The 24,415-nt window shown below is 44.8% G+C and overlaps 1 protein-coding gene across 5 annotated transcripts; it reads right to left on the reverse strand.

Moving 5' to 3' along the window:
* Nucleotides 1-588: 588 nt before the first annotated feature.
* On the reverse strand, nucleotides 589-16,608 carry ZBTB24 (zinc finger and BTB domain containing 24). Of its 5 annotated transcripts, none has more exons than XM_063097131.1 (7): nucleotides 16,511-16,608; nucleotides 14,911-15,893; nucleotides 12,234-12,401; nucleotides 11,633-11,716; nucleotides 10,884-10,967; nucleotides 2,979-3,060; nucleotides 589-1,957 (listed from the first exon to the last, which is right to left on the reverse strand). In XM_063097131.1, exons 2-7 carry the CDS (start codon nucleotides 15,863-15,865, stop codon nucleotides 1,234-1,236), a joined length of 2,097 nt encoding a protein of 698 aa, XP_062953201.1. In that variant the 5' UTR covers nucleotides 15,866-15,893; nucleotides 16,511-16,608; the 3' UTR covers nucleotides 589-1,233. The 5 variants fall into 5 exon arrangements, 2 of the variants coding, with proteins under 2 accessions (XP_062953201.1, XP_062953202.1); XR_010023616.1 differs by lacking the exons at nucleotides 589-1,957; nucleotides 2,979-3,060 and adding exons at nucleotides 4,039-4,090; nucleotides 7,906-8,014; XR_010023615.1 differs by lacking the exons at nucleotides 589-1,957; nucleotides 2,979-3,060 and adding exons at nucleotides 6,523-6,601; nucleotides 7,906-8,014.
* Between the last annotated feature and the right edge of the window lie 7,807 nt (nucleotides 16,609-24,415).

Raw genomic sequence — 24,415 nt, forward strand, 5'->3', positions numbered from 1 at the left:
ATATAGGATCCGAACCCGCGGCGGGAGAGTTGCCGCGCTGCTAGCGCAGCACGCTACTGAGTGCGCCACGGGCTCACCCCACGATTTAATCTTTTGATGATGATTTAAAATCTACGATTATAAACACATGCTGGCTACTAAGTCTCAGAGGCTCAAAATTACTTTTATGATTAAGAGAAGATATTTACTTTTACTTTTAAAAATAATGTGTCCATTTTGTGGGATTTAATCAAGTCTGCAGTAAAAACAGATTATAGTAAATTTCTCTGTCCAGAAAGTTATTGGACAACACATAGATCAACATTTTCAGAGGTCAATTAGAATTCAACAAAATATATGTATTTAACACTTAAATTACACTGAATAAAATTTTTTATTCCAGGATAATTAAGAAAGCTTTAACGTCATCATGAAAATCAAATATCATTTCTGACAAAAATTCAGATTTTATTTGAGGTAAATGTCTTGATCCAATTTAATATTTTAATTAGACTTTCAAATTAAAATTTTAATTGTCTACTTTTTAAAAATATGTAAATCCATGTTCTCAGAAAAGTTGAATTCAGAATTATTTTTAAAAAATCCTATACATCTGGCTTTCTTGTAATATGAATTTTGAGTTAAAATAGACATTTAGTTTATGAGTTTGAATCTACCTTAACCACGACAGGATGAACCCACTGTACCAAACAAAGATTAAATGTTAAGAAAGAGTTACTTTGTCTTTTTAGTAAGTTCCAGTCAGTCCCCTAAAACAAACTCCCCAAAGGCTGTGATCTGTCATATTTAGCCCTGTCTTGTCTTGTAGTGGCAATTGTGTTGCCTAAAAGAAATAAGTGGAACTAACCACTCTACCCAACTCAAACAACAAATGACTTCCTTTGTTCTAAAAAATATAACTGGAAAGGTCAGCAAGACCATAACTTATTGCTGTGAACATTTAATACTTACAGAAAAGTATAAATCAATATCCCCAAAGAAAAATTACTCCAGTCTTTAAGATGTAGATGAAAACAAAAACCATTCATCAATATTGAAATGCTAAATCCAAATCAGTATATAGCTAAGACATGATACACACCTTACTGCCTAGATGGAAAGCATTATAAATATCTAGCTATCACACCTCTGTAAGGATCTGTAAGTTGGTTTCACAGAGCCTGACTTCAAGCGTTTACAATCCAGTTACAGCTGACTTTATAGCCCAACCAAGCAGTCAAACACATTTACAGGTCAGCTCTGCTCCTGACTAAGGGGTGTGGGCTGGGGCACATGGTGAGTGGGTGGTGGCGGACCCGGCTCCTGTGCCAGCTGCAGGTGCTGAGCCGGATCTGAAGCACTTGCTGCTAAATGGAGCGCCTCTGTTTGCTCTTGATGGGCGTGAAGATGTTCCAGAGTTTCCTTGGACAGTGTGATGACGTGCATTGGCTCCGTGTGTGAGGGCTCCATCTGGCTTTCAATCATATTGAGGCTCTGAATGTGTTCTGTTTGCTCCTGTTGAGTTGAAAGAATTAAATTCTGCAGTTGCTCTGGCTGCTGCGTGAGCAGAGTGAGATTAGCAGCCTGGTCTGTGGTCATGTTCTGGGAACTCTCTGCAGTGACAATGCTGATTCCTTGGCTAGGACCGGGCATGAAATTGATGTTATGTACAGAATCGGTTACAAGAAGCTGAATTTCCTGCTCTCCTGAGGTAGAGAGTTGATACTGCTGCAACTGAAGAATATTCCTGACCTCTTCAGTATTACTACTGCCAGAAATGCTGCTGGTATCTGATGCATGTTTCTCTTTGCTATGGATTTTTAAGTGGGCCTTCAAGTTGTCTAAGCGAGCAAACTGTAAGTTACACTCAGGGCAGGAGAAAGGCTTTTTGCCCGTGTGTAGAATGCAGTGTCTCCTCTTGGCACTGGAGTCTGAGAAGGATTTACCACATATGCCACAGGAGTATGGCTTTTCTCCTCTATAAGAAAACACATGTTATTTTAAACACGGAAATACCTACTTATTACTTCATCATTATTTAGGGTGAAGCAGTCAAGAACAGAGAAAAATTAACTAGACTGCAAATCTTTTTTTTTTTTTTTTTTCCTAAAAGATGACCGGTAAGGGGATCTTAACCCTTGACTTGGTGTTGTCAGCACCACACTCTCCCAAGTGAGCAAACCGGCCATCCCTATATGGGATCCGAACCTGTGGCCTTGGTGTTATCAGCACCACACTCTCCCGAGTGAGCCACAGGCCGGCCCTAGACTGCAAATCTTAAGTCATGGGTTCTCCTATAACTTTAGGAATTGGGGCAAGTCACAATTCCTTGGGCTTCGGTTTCTAACACAAAAAGAAAAGGTGGGGGTGGAGCTTGAGAAAGGGCAGCAGCTGGACTTAGACTGAAGTAACAAAATTTTATGCTTCCTTAGCATGTATTTCAGATAAGAAAGTAAATAATTATACACTACTCATATGGTTCTTTTTTGTTTTTAGTCCTCATAGCCAATTTTTAGACTCTAGTGACCAAATAAGTACATATGATTAACATCAATATTAAAATTTGAGCTGCCCCTAATTACCTGTGATGCTGCTAGAAGAACTTCTAAATCTAATCCGGGAGTAATTTGCGTGAACAAAAACATTTCTTCAGAAAATAGTAAATTTAATTTTTTTTTTTTTGGTTTTTTTTTTTTACATTTATTTTATTTATTTTTTTAAAAGATGACCGGTAAGGGGATCTTAACCCTTGACTTGGTGTTGTCAGCACCATGCTCAGCCAGTGAGCAAACTGGCCATCCCCATATGGGGATCCGAACCCGTGGCCTTGGTGTTATCAGCACCACACTCTCCCGAGTGAGCCATGGGCCGGCCCTTACACAGAAAATTCTACCAGAGTCACAATTTGGAGAAAAGGACTGTGTAGGTAACAGGTCACCCCACTGAATGACAGAGGTGAATGAGGCCTCCAAATGAGAAAAATATCTGCAGAACTTTACCGATGGATTCTGATGTGAGTCTGAAGAGAACTCTTTGCTGTGAAAGATTTGCCACAGATTTCGCAAGTAAATGGCTTCTCACCTGAAAACAAGAAAGCATTTAGAAATATATATTCAGCACAAAACAAAAATTCAAAACCACTTCACAGCTTCACAATATAAAAAGAACAAAGGCAATACCCTCCACCAGTGGGAATGAATGAAGTACTTCCTGAGGCCCTGCTCTGTACAATGCACCAAGACACAGAGCAAGCACAAGGTACAGTTCTTTCCCTTAAAAACTTGAGAACTGAAACAAGGAGAGAAGTTGTTATACGTAGGAAACAAAGGAGCACACTGTATTTGCTCCTGCATTTTCCGCTCTTAGATGTAACGGCGACTTTTGCTCTCATGCCTCACTGCTTGGTTAGGTAGCCCACTTGCACTCCAGAGGACTCCAGGCACGAGAGTCATTTAGGTATCAGTCACACTTACATCTACCTTCAAACACATCCAGAATTTGACCACTGCTCTACCTCCACTGCTGCCCCAGCCCATGCCACTGATGAAGGAAATAATCAAAATGAAGGTTTTCCAAAACTCACTGCTCTAGGATAAGTATCATCAACTCCATGTCGCCATCTTGTTCTTATGATAAACAATGTACGTGGTCAGAAGTGCTGATTTATTAATTAATGCATAAACTGCTGGCTTCGAATAAGCTATTTAGATAGTGTTAAGAACAGCTGCAGCACGATGCTTCTGCTTCAGGTTGCATGTAGATGCTTCTGGTTCCCATGTTGTAACCAGTAACCAATGCTTGTGATTCTTGTGTTCTGTGAGAACAGCACAACAGTATTTGGAACTTTCCCCCTCCCACTCCCTTATAAACTGCCTTTGCTTTTAGTAGACTTCAGAGCACTTTCCAGCTCTGTTGGCTTGTGTTTTCAGGGTCGATCCTCAAGGTCGGCTTTCAATAAACCCTTATGAAATTGTTTCTGCCTCACCAGCCTTCATTTTGGCCCATGCCACCACCATCCCTCACCTGGATCACTGCGGCAGCCTCCGAAGGGTCTCCTGCTTCTGCTCCTGCTTCCCTGCCATCCACTACCAATGCGGCAACCAGAGTGAGCCTTGACACAAAGTCAGACCATTTTACATTTCTGCTGCAAATGCCCTGATGGTTTCCCATCCCGAGACAAAAGCCAAAGCCCTTGGCCTACAAGGGATCAGAGGTCTGTATCCCCCACCCCTACTCCTCACCCAAACTTCCCTGACCTCAACTCAGGGTGTCCCCCAGGGTGGTTCACTGGCCTCATCTCCTTCAAGTCTGCTCACATATTGCTTTACCAGCGAGACCTTTTCACCCCAAAGTACTATCCACCACCTCCAAGCACTCCTTAGTCCACTTCCCTGATTTATTTTTTCTACAGTGCTGTCGCTCTTTATTATCTACCTTCCTCCTCTTATATAAGATAACTTGTGGGTTTGACCACTTCAAGTACCTCAGTGCCTAGAACCCAGCCTGGCATGCTGTTCCAGAAATCCCTGCAGCATGAATGAGCTTCACAGGGGTGGACGAAGGCCCACACCAGATGTTATGACTGCTCCAGAATACAGTATGCTTCATTAACATCAAGTGTTTACTCAGTGTTAGTTTGCATGTGGCACATTTCATGACAGACTGTTCATACCCTCCAGAAACAAAGTTAAGTAATTCTAATGCAGGCAAGGGAACTATGAATTAAAAAAAAAAAAAAAAAAAAAAAAAAGGAAAGCAGCAAAATCCCACTAACTAGACAAACCCAGGGGATAAGTGCAATTTGAAGTGCAGGATGGTCAGCGAGCTTCCCTTTGACGCATCCACCAGAAAATTCAGGCTAGACATTTCTCCAAGCTCCATCCAGGCAGAGGACATCTGTGACAACTTGGATGAATCTGCATCTTTGCATCATTAACTCTTACCACTCCAAAGGCTATGACCTGGCCACTGCCGTTATCTGTCTACAGCTTTCTACATCAGAGCTGGGGCGTATTCTGATCTCAGCTGGTTTTCTCCCTTTCCGGATTCAAACACTAAGTACCTGCTCTCTTTGCTTCTGATTGTAAAGTTCTGTGTGGGAAACACATATAATAATGTTAATTTTATCAATCAATTCTAGCTGGGTTTATAACAGCTCAGAAAGTCTGTCTGTTGGCAAATATCTTTTAAGGGCAAATGTTTAAAATAGTGGAAATTCTCTCCAGGAGCAACATCCTGCAGCTGAAGCTCTGTTAGGGAGCGAGCAGGACAAGAAGAAAACAAATTTCCCTAGCCATGGTGAATCTGGGGGAAGTCTTCTGACCCCCTAGTTTCTGATTTGCTCCCCTGTGTCCAGCTCTGTTACCTTCAACTGAGTGACCCATTCATTTTTAAGTTTATTCAGTTCTGAAACACTGATGGACCATCAACAAAACAGAACTAAGAAATGGAAAAAAAACAAAAGACATAATCAGTGTCTCAAAAAGAATGTGTGGTCTACTTGAGAAGATGCACACAGTCATCAAGTAGCATAGGCTGTATTGGACTAAACATTAAAACGAGTGGCTTCAGCTAGTCCAAAATTCGTGAGTTATCTGAACTGACTGTTCAGTCACTTACAGAACTCCTTGTTCTGCTCTTTCCCCCTTCTCACTATTGCATTTGCCTAAACCTAAAATAATAAAATAAAAAGAAAAGGTAAAATGAGAGGTATCAACAAGATGAGTGCATACGGACGGTGGGTGTGGGTAGAGGCTAGATCTGGCTAGACTGGAGAGAGACCTGGACAGGGGCACTAGTATAGATAGTATGACCCAAAAGCTGGTGCTGGAAATGGCCACATGGGGTGCATTAGGAGGAATGAGGTTTCGTTCTGAGGAGTGGTAAAGCTAAAAGATGAGGCCAAACCATGAAGAGCCATAAATTCCAAGCAGAGGACCTGTGAAGCTTCTAGACCTTTCTGGCAAAATGATGACATGCCAGAAATACTAAGAAAATAAAGTTGGAAATGAACAGTAGGGTGGGCTGGAAGAGGAGAACCAGGCAGGAGTTCCTGCAACAGTCTACACATAAGGTGCTGAGGTGGGGACCACGAGGTGGCAGGAGGCTGATGGAGACAAAGGACAAGAAGGTGAGATGACAGGGACTGAGTGGCAGTGGGACCAGAAGGAAGTTTGTTACAGGGGGATTAGAAAATGGCAGTTAAAGGAAAGAGCAGAGACATGAGTATGACTCTAAAGGTTCCACCCAGGACTACTGAAGTGGCCCCAGGGTGTCCTTCCAGACCCTCTTCTTAGCAGTCTACTCCACCACCCCCACCACCACCCCAATGACTTGTAAATCCTAGACCCCACTCCAGACAGTACCCACTACTTGGTGCTGGTGGGGCATCACAGCTGGATTTCCTACCTCCCTCTGCTCAAACCCGGAATAACTTTCTTGGTTAATGGCAGCACCATCCAGCCCCTGCCCCAGCCAGGTGCAACAGTCACTGAGATGCCTCCAGTTCTCTCTGATCTCACGTTCAACTCTCAATCCATTTCTGTACATTCTTCATTCCTAAGTATCCTGCCTCCCACTGTGGAACGCAGCTTTGTTTTTCTTAAAAAATTACCCGTGTTTGCTGTAAAAGAATATTGAAAAGTATAAAGAACAAAATCAGCATTCTTCTCTCTTGATAAGCAGTTAACACTGTCTGTGATGGACATCTTTACAGACACATCTGTTTGTACACAGACACATGTGAATACACTTTTTCACACCGTGAGATCATCCAGAGCATGCTTTTCTGTCATGTCAAGTAAGGCCACACCACCATTTTAAAAAGGTGTGCTGTGTTCCCTTGTGTATATAGTGCAAAATTTACCTAACTAATCCCTTACTGATGGACATTTAGGTTGTTTTTATGCTTGTGACACTAAACAATCCCACCTATGAAAAATTTCCTTATGCAAATTCACAATTGGGCAGTTTACATTTTGATAAATATTGCCAAAGTTCTTTCCAGAAAGTTCCCAAATTATATTCCCACCAACAGTACATAAAGATGCCCATTTCCTCAATCTAATGGGCAAAAAAGAGCATGCATTCCTTTTTCTTTGGTGATTAATGTAGTTAACATGGTTTTATACCTGTCTACTCGCCATTCCTGTCATTATGTGAAGCACCTTTCATGTCGCCTATCCAGTTTCCTACTGGGGTACTCATTTTTTCTTATTTGTCATGTATGCAGTGACAATTTTTTCTCACACTAAAACAAATCTCCTAAATAAATCTCTTCATTCTGCTTTCTTGACCTGACGGCCCTAAACAGCCTGCTAACCAGCCCACCCCTGGGCCCTTCCCTCTGGGTCTGCCCCACTGTCTGGCAGGGCTGTCGACCTGTACATGGGGCCTTCCTCAGGGCAGCCCTTGTGCAGGGCTCCCACATCCTCCAGCTCCGCACACCCTGCTCCTGTCTGGGAACACCTCTTCCCACTTCCTCTGTCTATCCGGCTCTGGCTCCAAGACCCAGGTCTCCCCCTGGATACTTTCCCAGACCTTCCAGGGGAAAGTGAGCCCATTCCCCTCACTGTGTGCACACCTCTACTGTGGCTCTTATCCCACCACACCTAGATTCTTAACAGATGGCATGCTGACTCTGTAAGGGTTATGGTGAGGGCCCCCAGACTTCAGAGAGATAGGAATGAGCAACTTTAACAAATGGTCTGGAAACACACAGTTGAGGAAATTTAGGAAGCTTCAAATCCAATCCAAGGAAATGAGGCTGTGAATAGAACTGTGACTTATTAACTATGTGTTACTAGGCAGGGCCATCTACACAAGAGCGGGAGCCCGCAGGGTAGAGTCAGTGTTTCTATAACACCATCCAAGGGAAAAGGGATACTGCAGGGCTGGGACTGTATTGTGGGGTCAGAGTTCACTCACCAGGCTTCTCCATGGCCTGGGCTAATTCCCTTGACTTGCCCCCAGCTCACCAGGCAATCCTCTGATCACTAATCTGGTTTTCGGATACACTAATGTCAGGAAGGAGGCACTGCAGGCAATAGAAAAGTGCAATCCTTTTGTTAAGAGATTCACTGGTCTATTAGTCTTGTGAGTTTGCTAGGGTTCATTTGGTCCCTGTAAGCCTGACCAGCTCCAGGGACAGAAGAAGATCCAAACACAAGCACCTGAGCCACGGCGACCTCAATGGCACAGCCTGTCTGAGTGATACCTTGCCTCCATTTCGAAATACATCCTTCTCCTCCCCGAGGAAGATGCCCTCTTAGGGAAGAGAACGACTCCAGTGTGCCTTTTCTCTAGTGCTTGGTGCAGGACATCTAACCCAGACAGTTTGCATTTAAAGACCTAAGAGATGAAGGACAAGTCTTGGTTTTCCAACTGGGCATAGCCCTGCTGGCACAATCAGTGTTCGCTCTGGCTGCCCAATGCCCGGGGAGCAGGGAACTGGCATGCCAATGCCTGTCAACACTACGTCAAGCACATTCTCTGTGTCAGGTGGTGGCGGTAGATGGGTCATAGTCCCTCCCCTTGAAGAACCCCTATTTTTGATGGATTCGATTTCTTTTCTTATTTCTAAGTCATACAAACCACTTTACAGAGCCCTTTCTGTCTCCTTTTTTACCCATCACACATCTTCCACTTTCCCCTTCTGCTTCTCCTCAGAGTAGACAGGCTGAAAAGGCTACAGGAGAGAAGACTTCCCCGTTTCATCCCCACTTCAAGGCCTGCTTCTACTCACAGACGAAGCCTCGCTCCCCCTTATGCTCAGGAGGCAATACCAAGGGTGAACTGTCTCCTCTGGCACTGCTCCACATGAGCGTGCCACCTCAGCCCTCCTCCATCCACAACCTCCCCAAGAAGTCCAGACCCATCACGGCTCCACGTGCCACTCACAGGCGCATGTGTACATGTGTGAATTTACAACTCTGCCCACACTTCTCCCCTGAACTCCAGACTCAAATATCCAACTGCCTCTCCACACCTGCACCTGGATGTCAAGTTGACATCTAAGCCACAACATGTCCAAAATCCAGCTCCTGATCTGTTCCTTCCAGTCTTCCCATTTTTCCTCCTTCCAGTTGCTTTTGCCTCTGCTTACTTTCAACCCCACATCCAATCATAAGCAAAGCGTACGGACTCTTCCGTAGAGTATATCCAGAAGTGGGCCACCTGCCACCACTTCTATGGCTGTGGTACTGTGCCAAGCCCAGGGTCACTGCAACCGGCTCCTGACAGGGCTCTCTACCTCTGTCTTTGCCTCACCCATATGTGTGTATTTTTAATACATACTAGAGTGACCCTATTAAAATTCTAAGTCATGTCATGTCACTCTTCTCAGTAAAGCCATTTCACTCAGAATAAAATCCAGCCTTGACTGTGGCCTCCAAAGTGCTTAAGCCTCAGTGCACAACACAATCACCAAGGGGTACTTTTAAAAATGCCAATTCCAAATACCAATCCCGAGGCTCCACCCCAGGTCAACTCAATTGGAATTTCTGAGGTTGGGACCAGGTATTTTTTAAGAAACCTTGTCAGGTGACTGAAGTATGCAGCTAAACTGAGAACTGCTGCACCACACAGACTCCAGTTGTCTCTGATGTCCCCCTACTCCACTCTCTCCTACTGCCAGCACGCTTGCATGGCCTCAGTCACTCCTGCCTCCTGGCACTTCCTCAGCATGTCAGCATGCCCAGTACTGTCTGAGGGCTTTGGACCTGCTGTCCCCCTGCTGAGGATGCTCTCTCCTGGACATCCCCAGTGGCTGGTTTGCCCCCCTGCTGCATTCTGATCTCCATCCAAGATGCCACCTCATCCATGAAGCCTTCCCAGACCAGTCCCATATAAAAGAGCAGCTCCTCTTCCCACACTCTGTCCCGCACCCTGTCTGCTTACCCTGCATTTTTTTCTCTTCATGGAACTTACCACCACCTAACATGTTACCTACTTGCTTACTCTCTGCTTCCCTGGTCCAATGCTGGCCCCACAATAGCAGGGGCTCTTGTCCAACTCTTCACTGCTGTATCCTCAGGGCCTAAAACTGTGCCTGGTACCCAATAACTACTCAGCAAATATGTGTTAAGTGGATGAATTAAATTTCACAGAACTTATTAATGACAATGTCTGTAGAAAGACTGTATAGAGACCATTTTCATAAAATTCATATCCTATGAGACATTTGCTGATTTAAGGAGAAAAACTCATATTTATAAAACAATGTACAAAGCACCATAAACCAATCTGATATATAATTTTAGGAGACAATTTAACAGAATCATTAAATAATTGACCTACAATGGAAAGTTTTCCTTAGAAAATCTGACAGGCTTATTTTTAATACATGCTCCTTACCAAAGGTGCAAAAGGCCCACATTTTTACTGTTCTGATCTTAAATAAAAACGTTTGACCTGCCCTAATCAATCCTGCCTCTTTGTCCCTGAAGCTGATTTTTCTAGAGGTGGCGATGCTTAGGTCATAAGAGCTGGTTCTAGGGGAGAAAGTGGAAAAATTCTCAGTGTCTATGCCAACTTTGTCTCTGTTTCATTTCGTTTCTTTTTCTAAAAACATTATCTTGATAATCTTCAAAGCTGAAATAAATTAAGGCAGCAAGACAGAACCAGAGGTAGACTCATACTATTTTGCAGTAGAAAATGAATTTTCCCATATAAATAGCACTCAGTAAGTAATCTCCCTTTTGCTAACCTACAAACAGATGTGATTTCCCCACAGAACAGTCTGACAGCATTCTGCCTTGGGGTCTTAAATGATCTGCTATAAAATACCTACTCAATTTACAATAAACACTCCCACACACAGGCTGAGGAGGGGACTCAGAGAACTTCATTCCTCTCTTCTGAAAACATCAAGTGTACTAGGAAGGACCGATGAGACGGAGTTTTACCTGTGTGTGTCCGTAGATGTTTCTTTAGTTGAGACACATCCATGAATTTGCGATGGCAGTGGTTACATTCTGGTAGTGAGTGGCCTTGTCACAACAACAGAAAGTGTCAGTGGGCAGATGCTCTCCCTGCATTTCTTCAGTGATTGTGTTACAGCACTTCCCCGATAAATAATCACTTTAAATATGGCACTTTAACAACAAAATTCTTGTCATTAATTTGGTAACAACTGATATCGTCCTATGCACCTCAACTCGGTACTTCCTCAAGAGAGGGACCCTTTTAAATGTAATCTCCTTTTCCCTCAAAGCATTAGTGTGACTATGGCCAATTAATCTCAAATGATATTCCCAAACCCACATTCATTTCTTATCAGGTGGCAGGAAAGAAAAACGGACAATGGGTAGAGCCAGGCAGGAGAGAGCCTGGACTGATAGCTGTGGGGTGATGATTTCTCTGTCCAGGCACCATTAACAACAAATCGACTGAAGCCCTTTTGGGCAAGTGACACTTCTGAAAGATGCTGATTCTGTACAGTTTCTGTGTGCAGGACCAAAACCATAGTATAAAAATTAAATATGAATTACACGGTAGTGTAGAAAAACACAAGGACATCTGATTTAAATTGCTTTTAAAGACCCTTTTCCCTTAATACCCATTTACCTTCTACAATATGAACCTAATGTTTCAGAAACAATTTGCATTCATGTTTCTTCTTCACCAAACCAAATTTTCTCTCACTTTATTGTACCTGTATGAACTCGGTAATGGCTTTTTAGCTGTCTTTTCTGGCTGAAATATTTTCCACATTGATCACAGGTAAAAGACTTCTGTCCTGCCAAATAAAAAACAAAACATTTAAACCATGCAAAAAACTATAAAGAACTAGAATGTTTACTAATAAAATAAATAGCACAGTGGGCCCATGTCACTATTTTCTACAAATGATACAAGTGACTTGTCTACAAACCCAAAAGTGTTCAGAGTCTACTGCAGAAACATAAAAGTGTAAAGGTATGTAAGGCAATAGGGAGTGGTGGAAACTGAGGTAGAACTAGAGAATTCAAGTCCCTCCCCCAAAGGCATTCAAAGTAAAATATTTCTAAACTCTGGTAGTTAAACAAAACATGTTTGCACAGGAACTCCCAGCAGCCAGTTTATAAGCTCTAGTTTAAAGTTCAGTACTGTGCAGAACTCTAAACTGTACTCTGACAGATGCATAATTCTGTCTTTCAATGACACCATGTGGAAAATGATACCAGGCTGAGAAAACACCATTTAGATCCCAATAATGTCCTCCCTAGGAAATGGAAATCTGGTGGCAGTGGGCCCTCTGGTTCAAGCCCTGCTACCTGAATGCAGGCTCATATGCTCCAATAGTGAGTGCTTGGTGGTCAGAGCCTTGCTGCACACGGTGCAGGTGTAGGGCCGCTCGCCTGTGTGCATCCTGGTGTGGACCTGCAGGGAGTGCTTCTGGGCAAAGCCTTTTCCACACTCATTACATTTGAAAGGTCGCTCCCCTGGAACAAGAGCCCCAGAAGCAAGGTGTAAGCAAGAATCCCCACACTTTTCTGTTCCCTCCCAAATTAAAATGACAATAAAGAAAAATCCTCTCTTAAAAGGCACACATCCAAAAGGTCAATGAACAGGAGAGACAACAAAAGCAACAATTTTGGAAGCTGGATCAGATGAATCGAAAGCAGTAAGGAACACTGAGATACAACCTAATTTTAAAGACAGAGCCTCTGAAAGGCTCAGGAATTGGTGGCACCTACTGTATCTGAAAATAGGGGTGAGAGAGGGTAAACAAAATCTGTTTCAAAGGTAGTTAGACCCCCTGATCCAGTCTTCCATTCCACACAGCCAGGAGACTGGACCTCTCCCCACAGAAGATAGAAAATGTTCTCTGAAGAGGGTAAAACAAAGGGTCTCTGGATTAGCAGTTGCCAGGCATGGCTGAGGCTGAGCGGGACCACTACAGAAACAGGAAGTCAAAGTTTACATATGGGATAATGAGACTCCCCCTCCTGCTCCAGACTGGCAGCCAAGCCAACCACCCTCCAGATGGGAGAGTAGGAAGTCCTCCTACTTCCTGGTAAGTGAAGTGCCCAAGGTAAGGGAGCAAAGGATGCCTAAGCCAGGCATCAGCAAGGAAGTGTGGTCCAGCCATGCTGCCTACAGTGAGACCACTGTTTTACAGGCTCTCTTCACACTCGCAGAGCCGCCAGTGGCTTTTAGTAACCCATTCTTACATATGGTTAAATATGATTTTTTAAAAATCATTAGACATTCAAGGAAAGCCTTTAGTAGCAGAGACAGATACCAAAACAAACAAGAGGAAGAAAAGCAACCTGCAGAAAAGAAAGACTGCCCAAGGTGAAGAAAACATGAAAAACTAACAGATAAGTACTGTAAATGTTATCATTCACATGCTTACATAGGCAAGATGTTACATGGTTAAATGAAAAGAGGATTTTTTTAAAAATTAGAGAAAAAGATCTCCTAGAAGTAAAAACATAAGAGTACAAATAGAAAACCTATAAGGGCTGAAAGATGAAGTGGAAAACATTCCAAGAAGTAGAGCAAAAATGATGGAAAATATGATAGAAGAGAAAGTTGGAGGATGGGTCCAGGAGCTTCAACAACCAAACAGCAGGAATTCTGGAAAGACAGAACAGAGAAAACAGAGAGGAGGAACTCACCTATGAAATATTTTTTAAAAAATCTTCTGGAAGTGAAAGATTATTTCCAGACTATACTGATCTACCTAGTATCTACCCAAATAGAAGAAACAGACACACACTAAAGTGACTGAGTACAAACTTTCAGAATCCTAGGGGCAAATGGGAAGAGCCCACATGCTATTTTTTTCCTTAATAAGTTTTGTAGAACTACTGAACTCTAAACTATGCACATGTGTAGCTTTGATTAAAATAATGACCAAAATAAAATTTATTACACAATAGAATCTATTACAGTTCAACAAATATTTCTCAAGTATCTACTTTTTGTTCAAAGTACCAGAATTCAGTGTTTTCAACCTTTCTGTATGTAAAATCTCTTTGGAGCTTTTCAAAATACCAAGGCTCCAGAAAATTAAATCAGAAGCTCTGGGGGTGGGACCAGACACTACTAGTTTTAGAAGCCTTCTAAGCAATTCTAATGTGCATGTTGAGAACCACAGCACCATATGCTGCTGGACCACCTGACAGCAAGCTGCTGGATGATAGGAGAGGACTTAGGCACCAGTCCCTACACTTAAACTTGCAATTAAGTTCTGGAATAAACTCATACAAGTGGCAACTACTTGACTCAAAGCAGTGTGAATTTAGTGCCTGAGAGAGGACTCAGAGGAAGGGATTTCTGGCTAGGGCTCCACTGTCCCATATGGTAGCAACTAGCCACATGTGGTTATTCAAACTTAAATTAACTAAAATAAAAAATTCAGTTTCTCAGTCACACTAGCTACAATTCAAGTACTCAAAATCCACATGTGGCTAGTGGCCACCGTATTGGACAGCACAGATATAGAACATTTCCATCATCACAGAAGAATCTATTGGCCGGTGCTGGGCTGGATGGAAACAAGGAGAAAGCTTTAATTGCTAGATGGCTGAGTGAGAAAGCTGTCCACACAGACTGAGGCAAAAGCATGGCTATCTATGGTCAACACAAGGAATGTTCAAGACTCAGAAAGCAGAGTAAACTGGGCTAGAGGTTGATAACTGAATGTTAAAGCCCTGAGCCAACTCCAAACAAGAGGAATCAGGCTATCTGGGTTCAAATCCCAGCTCTGTCACTAAAAGGGTGACCCTGGGCAAGTTATTTAAGCTTTCTAGGACACCATCTCTTTATCTGTACAAATCACCTACCTCACAGGATTGTAGTGAGAATTTAATATAATAACACGTATAAAGGCTTTATTACAATACCAGTCACACAGAAGTTGCAGAATAAATGAAAGCTATTATTATCATGACTACTCCAAATTCCGAAACACACTGCAATAGCTGGTGAAAGCATAATTACCTGTGTGGCTCTTCTGGTGGACTGCTAAAAAGTGATTGTACTTAAAGACTTTGCCACAGTCTTTACAATGGGCCTCAGGGCCACCAAGGCGCCTTCTCCTTCCACAGACCCTCTTGGCTGAACCCTGATCGTCTTCATCCCCAACAAGTTTGTAATCTTTAAGTTTGACGGATCTCCGAATCCTGCGCTTACTGTACCGACTCTGGTTGTCCTGTCCGTCCTTGTCCTTGGGATCACAGTTTTCATCTTTTTCAGCTGGCATTTCCTCCACTCTACCTGGCTCACAAGCAGGCTCAGATTCTCCCTTTTCTTTTGCTGGAATCTGTTCACTCAGTACACCATTGTCTCCTTCTTTAACCACAAAGTTTTGCCTATTCTGAACAGAATGGTTCACTCTTAGCTGTATTTCTTCCTCTGTAGCCAGTTCTGATTTCCCCTCCTGCAAACTGTTTACTTTTCTTGGTCTTCCCCGTTTCCGCTTCGGAGGATCATTTTTCTTATTAGAAATAACAACCACTGGAGTACCAGCAGTGTTCAATGTCGTTGGCTTTGGGGAGCTATGATTATTTTGGAAGTCTGTGTAAGCCTTTACTAGGTCATAGACTTTTAAGAACTGAGCAGTAGCCAGTATTTGTTCTGTACTTTTCTCACCGGCATGGAGATAACCCGTGTAGATAAATTCCAGCAGGATACCAAAGGTGTCTGCAACCATGCCTTCCAACATATAAATGGACTGGCCAATCTCCCCTTCTTCTGCAAACATCATTGAGAAGTATTCACTACTGGCAGCAAGTAAGGCTTTATGGGCCCGGAAATGCACATTCTCCACGATTAAAGTAATGTCACAGAGGAAGCCTTTCTTCCTCTGATCCTCAAAACTGGCCAGGACAGTGTCCCTGTGAGTGTCTGAGTGTATAACAAGCTGCCCAGAAGACTCTGGTGATGTTTCTGCCATTTTTTTTAGAAGCCAAGGCGGCTTAAGCCTGAAATAAGAAGACGTTGTTTAAAAAGGGGGAAGCACTGTCTAACAAAGGTAATCCCAGCCCACATGAATCTACTAATCACATCGTTAACTGAATTTTACCATTACCACTTTGTAAAGTCTATTTTAAAACTTAGCTTGGGCTTCTCATTCTTGTTGCATGTTACCTACTGAGTGAATTTCCAATATCTACGCCACCTCTCAGGGTCTATTTTCTACTCGGTAAAGCGAAGGAATGGGATCAACCATCTCTGAAGTCCTTCCCAGGGCTAACTTTGCGGTTGCACAAATACGGGAATGAGAACTACACTGCCTCAATCTCGCACATTATTAGCCGTTTCGTCTGTGAGAACAAATATGAAATAAGGCGAAGAAAATGTACATATGCAAAGTGAATTCGGGGTTCCTACAATAAAACAACAACAACGTAAGCCGCACGGGGCCCCGCTTTGGAAGGGGGGCGTGGAGGGGCCAGGCTGGCGCCAGATAGCGGGCGGCGCGGAGCTGCGGGAGCCCGGGCCGCGGACTCCGAGGGCGCGCCAGGGGAGCGGACGGCCGGGAGAGGGCGACGCGGCCGCGGGTCCCCAGCCCACGGACGGCGGGCGCGCGCGCACCTACCTCTCCGCGGCGCCCGGCGAGGTCCGGTCGGGGCCAGCCCACTCGGTGGCCTGGCGGCGCCCCCGCGCCGGGCCGCCCTAGACCTCCGCTCTGCGCCGCCGCCGCCAACCCGGAAGCGCGGCGCCGGGAGCCGCCTGCGCACCGACGTCGCACCACGTGGGCCGCCGCACCGCCCCGGGGGCGGGGCCGGGCCGGGGATCCGGAGGGGTCTGCGGGGCAGGCCGGGCAGCTCTGGTCTTGTGGTGTTTGCGATGATTTGGGGGTAGGGGACCGGAATGGCGTCTTGGCCCTGCGTTTGTAGACTATTAGCTAGCTCCTCACTGACACCTTAATCAATTTTGTCTCCTCCCTGACCGGCGTTAAGGTCTCGACTGCGTGGTGACCGAATGAAACCGCCTTTACTTTTATCACCACCATCATCTGCTGCTGATACAGTAATTACTATTTTTATCTCCTCAACGTTTTTTGCATCTGCCTCTGTTTCCTCCCCACTTCCAATGCCTTAGTCCAAGGGAGTGAAGAGAACACTGTACACCGAGAGACTTGGCTTCTCAGAGATCTTGGGCAAGTCCTCACTACCTTGTCATGAAGGAAATAATCATAATGAAGCAGGTTTTCCAAAACTCACTGCCTAGGGATGTTTCATGAACTGAATGTAGACATCTTATTCTTAAGATAAACAATGAATGTGGTTAGAATTGCTCGCTTATTGATTAATGTATGATCTGCTGGTTCTGAATAAGCCATTTGGATAGTGTTAGGAATAGTTGCAGCATGAAGCTTCTGTTTCAGTTTGTACATGGACGATTTTGGTTCCCATGTTGTAATCAGTAACCAATGATTGTGTTTTTTGTGTTCCATGAGAAAAGTACAACTGTACTGGGAGGGTTCCCCCTCCATTTTGAAACTCTTTTGAAACTCTCTTATAAAATGCGTTTGCTTGTAGTAGACTTCAGAGCACTTTCCAGCTCTGCTGGCTTGTGTTTCCTGGGTGGATCCTCAGGGTTGACTTTCAATAAACCTTTATATTATTTCCGCCTCAATAGCCTTGATTTCAGTCTATACTTGTTTACCTTACCTGCAAAATGGAGCTGTTATGCTAGTGCCCACTTGGTAGGGTTGCTGTGGTGTAAACAAGATTAAGTACAGTATGTACTTAGTAAATGTCTGATTTAATTCATGTGTGCTGTGATTAAAATTATCACTATTATTATTCAGATTTTCATCATCTTTCTTCAATAGACTGTTAAGGGTTTCTAACTAGTCTTGGCAATGTTGTTCCCTCCAATATGAGGTGTACAGGAATTATCTCCAAGTACAAATCAGATCCAGAGAATGATGGATCTTGGACGTGACCAGCACCATTTTGCACACAATAAGCACAAAATAGCCACCAGCGAATGGGTGCAACCTTCCACCTGATTGCATCCACCAGCCTTATCTTCCACACCAGCATGAAACCCCTACCTGACTATGTCAATGTCAGCCTTCCCTACCGTCTATATAAGTTCCTCAACCTCAACACCTGGTGCTGCCCTCCATTTTGAGTGCAGCCCAGCAGATCCCTTTCCTTTAATCAAGCTTGATTGGTACCCGGCCTTCTGGCTCACTTTCTTTCATTTTGGTGCTGAAACCCGGGAAGGGTCCTGGCCGGGACCTCTGGATAATCCCCTCTCTTGGGTTGATTGGCCCTCCTGGCTGCCTTCCCTGGACCTGCCGAACTGGGTGCCTCTGGGACTCTTTCCCTTTGCTGTTTCAGACCAACGCATCCAACACTGGCCTCAATTCAGGGTGAGTCAGTGGGTCTGTTCTACTTCTATGGATTCCCCTGACTACTCTCTACGACTACTTTGTACTCGCTCTGAGGCCCAGGTGTCTGGCTGAGGTGGCCCCCAGCTATTGGAGGACGGTCTGCTAGCTGGCTGGTGGCACCTCTCACTACTGCAATTGCAAAAGAAGGTGAATAACAACGAGGACACTCCTTGTTGGCACTCTTCTTCTACTAGGACTGCCCATTTCCTTTTTCACCCTTCACATGGGATCCTTACAATCCGAACCTCCACTCTCTATGCCCTTGGGCTGTCTCCTGGACAAGGAGACATTAAAACCGGAATGCCTCATTTTCTACTACAATCAGGTTTGGCCTAAATACAAACTAGACAATGGATCCCAGTGGCCAGAAGATGGCACTCTCGATTTAGATACTCTTAGAGATTTAGACAACTTTTGTCACCAAAATGGCAAAGTCGGAGAGATTCCTTATGTTCAAGCTGCCTTCTATCTTTGATTGTGTCCTTCTCTCTGTCAAAACTGTCCTACATCTCAAATTCTCCTAGCTCATGCCCGACCTCCCCTTCCAGACTCGGATCAATCTTTTGATCTGTCAGACCACTCTGCTCCCCGACCACCTCCTTATGCTCCACATCCACCACCAGCCCCTTCACCTTTTCCCTCTCTTCCTCCTACCTGGCCTCAAGACACTCATCCTCAGCCACATAACCCCTCAACTTCTCCTTTGTCAGGTAACAACCCCACCTCAGCTCCGGCTCCTTTATATCCCCTCCGTGAAGTGGCTGGGACAGAGGGAATTGTCCGGGTCCATATCCCCGTTTCTCTTTCCGATCTCTCCCAAGTCGAAAAATGACTGGGATCTTTCCAGTCCGACCTGGACTTATATCTTAAGGAATTCACATATCTCACCCAGTCTTATGATCTCACCTGGCATGCTATTTTTATGATTCTCACTACTACTTTGTCCCCTGAGGACAGCGAGCAGGTCTGGATAATGGCCCAACAACAGGCAGATGAGGTATATGCTCAAAATAACAGATGGCCAGTGGGAGCCATTGCTGTCCCTTGCACAGACCCAAATTGGGACTACCAGGCTGGTCACAGGGATCAGCATCTCCAGGATAACATAATCACACACTTGATTTACTGCCTCCAAAAGGCTACTCACAAGTCAGTCAATTATGACAAGCTTAAAAAAATCACATAGAGATCCACTGAAAATCCCAGCGAGTTCCTAACCCGCCTCTCTGAGGCCCTACATAAATACACACGTATAGATTCAAACTCCCCTGCAGGCATGGCCCTCTTGCACTCTCATTTCATTACCCAATCAGCCCCTGATATTAAAAAAAACTAAAAAAACTTGAGGATCATCCAAATATGACCCAAAGAGACCTCCTCAGTGCAGCTTTCAAGGTTTTTAACAATAGGGAGGAAGAGGAGAAGGATTGATACAAAAGAGATCAGGCCAAATACCAACTCCTGGCTAATGCCATCCGTGGCTCACATACCCCAAAGCCAGCTGCCTCAAGAGGCACGCCACCCAGAAACTGCTTCAAATGCAGTCAACTGGGCCACTGGGCATGGGCCTGTCCTAACCCCAGGCTTCCTGCTGGGCCCTGTCCTCACTGAAAACAGCCAGGTCACTGGAGAGTTGACTGTGCCACTCGTCAGAGAGGAAGTGGCCCAGTCCCTAACCCACAACCTTTAGCTCTATGGCCATCCCTACTGGAGCTTCTCAGCTTTGCCCAAGAGGAGGACTGATGATGCCCAGGGCCTGAGGCCCCCATGGAGATCACCACCTGTGAGCCCATGGTAACTTGCCTCATAGCAAGTAAGCCGATCTCTTTTGTCATTGATATAGGGGCCATTTACTCTACCTTTCCTAAATATGCAGGACCAACAACCCCATCCTCTATCACAATAGTAGGAGTCATGCGATCAGAATACCACCCATGGATCACTCAACCCATTTCCTACACCCTACATCACACCCAATTCACACACAAATTTTTAATAATGCCTCAATGCCTGACCCCCTTACTGGGATGGGACATTCTTTCCAAATTCAAAGCGACTCTTTCCCTAAACACTCTAACTCCAGCTACAATACTCCTGTTACAGGCCACCCCAGACCTGGCCCCTGAGGCTTCCACCTTCCCCTTCCCGTCGGACAAGGTTAATTCCATAGTAGGAGACACTTTTCCCTCCATTGCTATGCACCATTCCACTATCCTTGTTAAGTTGTGGAGCCCCTCTTTGTTCCCTAATGTCCCACAAAACCCCATCACTAACAAACACCTAATAGGCTTAAGACCTGTCATACATAAACTCCTTTCTTCTCATCTCTTATGACCCGCCCACTCGCCTTTTAATATACCCATCCTCCCGGTTATAAAGCTTAATGGCTCATACCATTTAGGTCAAGACCTCAGGGCCATTAATGCAGATGTTTTACCCATAACCCCAATCATTTCTAACCCCTATACTCTTGTATCCACAATCCCAACAACAATCCATTTCTTCTCTGTACTTGACCTCAAAGATGCCTTTTTTCTATCCCCTTACACCCTTCCTATCAAAACCTGTTCACCTTCACTTGGACTGATCCTGATACGCATTGTTCCCAACAACTCACCTGGACAGTACTACCTCAGGGTTTTCAGGATAGCCCCCACTTCTTCGGCTAGGCCTTAGCTCAAGACTTATCTGAACTTCCTCCAATCTCTAGCACTTTAATACAATATGTGAATGACCTCCTCCTCTGTAGCCCTTCCTATGAGGATTCACAGGCCCACACTGTTGCTCTCCTTAATTTCCTGGCCTCCAGGGGATATTGAATGTCACCCAGCAAGGCTCAAATTTCTTCTCCTTCAGTTACCTATTTGGGAGTCCACCTCACCACCCCAACACCAGAGAAATAATGGTGGATTGTAAGAATTTAATTTCTCTGAACTCCCTACTCCTACAACAAAGGGTGAAATTCTTTCTTTCTTGGGGCTTGCAGGGTATCTTTGCCTATGGATTCCTAACTTTGGCATGCTAGCAAAATCACTTTATGAGGCAGCCAAAGGGGATCCTGCCATCCCTTTAGATCCCACAAAGCCCATTCATTTTCCCTTCCAGTGATTAAAAGCCACTCTCCTCACAGCCCCAGTTCTATCCCTCCCAAACCTATCTCATCCTTTTATCCTATATGTCACCAAAACCCAAGGATTAGTGGTCGGGGTTTTGGGACAAGAGGCAGGAGATATTTTCTCCCTGGTTACATACCTCTCTAAACAACTCGACACCACAGCCCGGGGATGGGGCCCCTGTCTACAGGCCTTGGCGGCAGCTGCCCTTTTAACACAAGAAAGCTCAAAACTAACTTTTGGACAAACAGTCAAGACCTTCTCAGCCATAAGGCCAAATCAATTCTTTCCCCTTTCCACCTACAACTTACTCACCTTACTTTCATTGACAATTCCCACTTTTCCTTCAAACCTAATGAGCAAAAGAGTAGGGAGATACTGGTCCAAAGGTGATGAGCTGGAAGGGAGAGGTATGAGAGTGAAGGGTCTACTATACATAAGTTCGAAGGGACTGAGGCCAGTGGGTTTGCAGGGTGCAGCTTGTAAGCGAATGAGTGCTAGAGGGAGAAGTTGGGTCCAAAGGAGATGAATCCCTAAATCCAGCCATTCTCATCCTAAAACACTCATGACACTTAGAACATAATTGCATGAAAGCTTTAGACCTCTTTCTCAATCCCTTTCCACACATTTCCCCACACCCTATCACGTGACCTAACCTACACCGGCCTCAGTCATTAGGCAAAGTAGAAAAAACCAATCGGCCTCAGTCATTAGGCAAAGTAGAAAAAGCCAATCACCTCATAAAAACACCCTTCACCGAGCTGTCCATGGAACTTCACCTCCCTTGGACCCAACTTCTCCCTCTAGCACTCACTCGCTTGCAAGCTGCGCCCCGCAAACCCACTGGTCTCAGTCCCTTTGAACTTATGTATAGTAGACCCTTCACTCTCACACCTCTTCCTTCCAGCTTATCGCCTTTAGGCCAGTATCTCCCTACTCTTTCGCTCATTAGGGATCTTCTTAGGAAACAGGCCAACCTTCTATTATCTCTTCCTTTCCCCACCACCCCTCAGCCTTTAAACTGAGCCTGGGACAGTAAGTGTATATTAATACCCGAATCCCAAAGCCCCTCTCACCATGTTGGGAAGGGCCTTATACAGCACTTCTCACCACCCCCATGGCAGTAAAGGTACTAAGAAAGGCCCCTTGGTATCACTTATCATTGATAAAACTAGCACCTGAGACTTTACCCAAAGAATCTGTTAATCTGTTAACACCAAGCCAGAGGGGTCCCTTTGCTCAACCCCCCACCCAATATCTCCTTACACTTTGTCCATTTTAGGACCCACAAAATTGAAAATCTCCAGGACCTCCACTCTTTCCCCAATCACAGAAGAAGGATGATCTTTTCCCTGGCGATTATCCTCTCAGTCTTGCAGGCCCACTCCATGTCCTTCACACAGGAGCTGCTCCAAGACTGGTCCCGACCCGCCACCTCCAGTGTTGAAGACATCCTTGAGTGGGTGACTGAACTAGCCTGGCAAGGCGCCCTCTGCAATTACACCCCTGACAAGGTTACCCTCTACTCCTTTTTCCTACTATGTACCCTCTCAACCTCTCAGCCCCTGAACGCTTACCTTCTCTCTTCCTCTTGCTTCTTTTCCTAACAGAGACATATGCCACACCCTGTTCACAATGTATAACCAAGGTCTTGGTGGGTGGAAGGACACTTTGCAACCTCCTGGGTCTGCCACCTAGAATCTTTGGGGGAACCCTACAGGACACATTCACATCCCTGACTTATGTTCCCACAACATGCTATGACCAGACAACTGCCGCTTCGTGTTCTTACAGGGGTAAAAACTACTGCATAGCTCTTTCCAAAGGGGATTCTGCTGGAGTCTAGTGCCTGTCCTCCCCGGATAAAAACATTTCTGCTTCATCCAAACCACTAACCAAGGCTATTGCGATGGGGGAGTACTTCAGGACAAGACACATTGGACCCCTAACCATGATGGGTTTTGTCCTTCTTCTTGGTCCCTGCCTCTTTCGGTGTTTCTTTAGTTTCTTACAGGAATGTATGCAGGCCTTCACCAATCAAAAGGTCACTAGATTCTTCATCGGAGGAGGATATCAGCCTCTCAGAATCAGCAACCATCCCTTGGTAGAATACAGCCTCCCCACATGAAACCAATACCCCACCACTTAATTGTTTTACCTGCCAACATAAATCTTTTATTTTTTCATATCTTTGCCCATCTCCAGCAGGAAGTAGCTTCAGAAGAATGAGACCTTCACCCCTTTCCCCTTCTCCTTATACTTAAAAGGTGGGAATGATGGATCTTGGACGTGACCAGCACCATTTTGCACACAATAAGCACAAAATAGCCGCCAGCGCATGGGTGCAACCTTCCACCTGATTGCATCCACCAGCCTTATCTTCCACACCAGCACCAAACCCTTTCCTGATTATGTCAGCCTTCCCTACAGTCTATATAAGCTCTCCCACCCCCACTGCTGGTGCTGCCCTCCATTTTGAGTGCAGCCCAGCAGATTCCTTTCCTTTATTAAGCTTGATTGGTACCCAATGTTTCAGCTCACTTTCTTTTGGAGAAGAGAGTCACTCCCCTGCTTAGAATCCATGGTGGCTCCCAGGTACCCTCTAGATAAAGTCCACGCTTCTTAATATGGTCTATAAACCCCACCCAAATTTGCTCCCCACCTACTTCCAAGTATTTATTTTAGCATTCTCTCTCTCTCTCAATTTATGCTTCACCAATACCTAATTGCTTATAATTTATTTCTTCTCTCCCTCTTCCAGATCCCCACAACATGCCACCTATAGCCTCCATGATTTAGAAACTGTAGGTATAATTATCAACCTGGCCCTTAAATTTTTTACTAGATTTTATTACAGCTAGCTCAAGCCACACATGCCCCTTCTCTGAGGTTTCCCTTTCACCCTGAATTGCCTCCAAATCCCCTGGCTTTGTGAGGTCCAAGAGGGATGAGAGGGGAGCTCTGCCTGACTTCTGTATGC

The sequence above is a fragment of the Cynocephalus volans genome, chromosome 5 (genome assembly GCF_027409185.1).
Source record: "Cynocephalus volans isolate mCynVol1 chromosome 5, mCynVol1.pri, whole genome shotgun sequence".
NCBI classification, from domain to species: domain Eukaryota; kingdom Metazoa; phylum Chordata; class Mammalia; order Dermoptera; family Cynocephalidae; genus Cynocephalus; species Cynocephalus volans.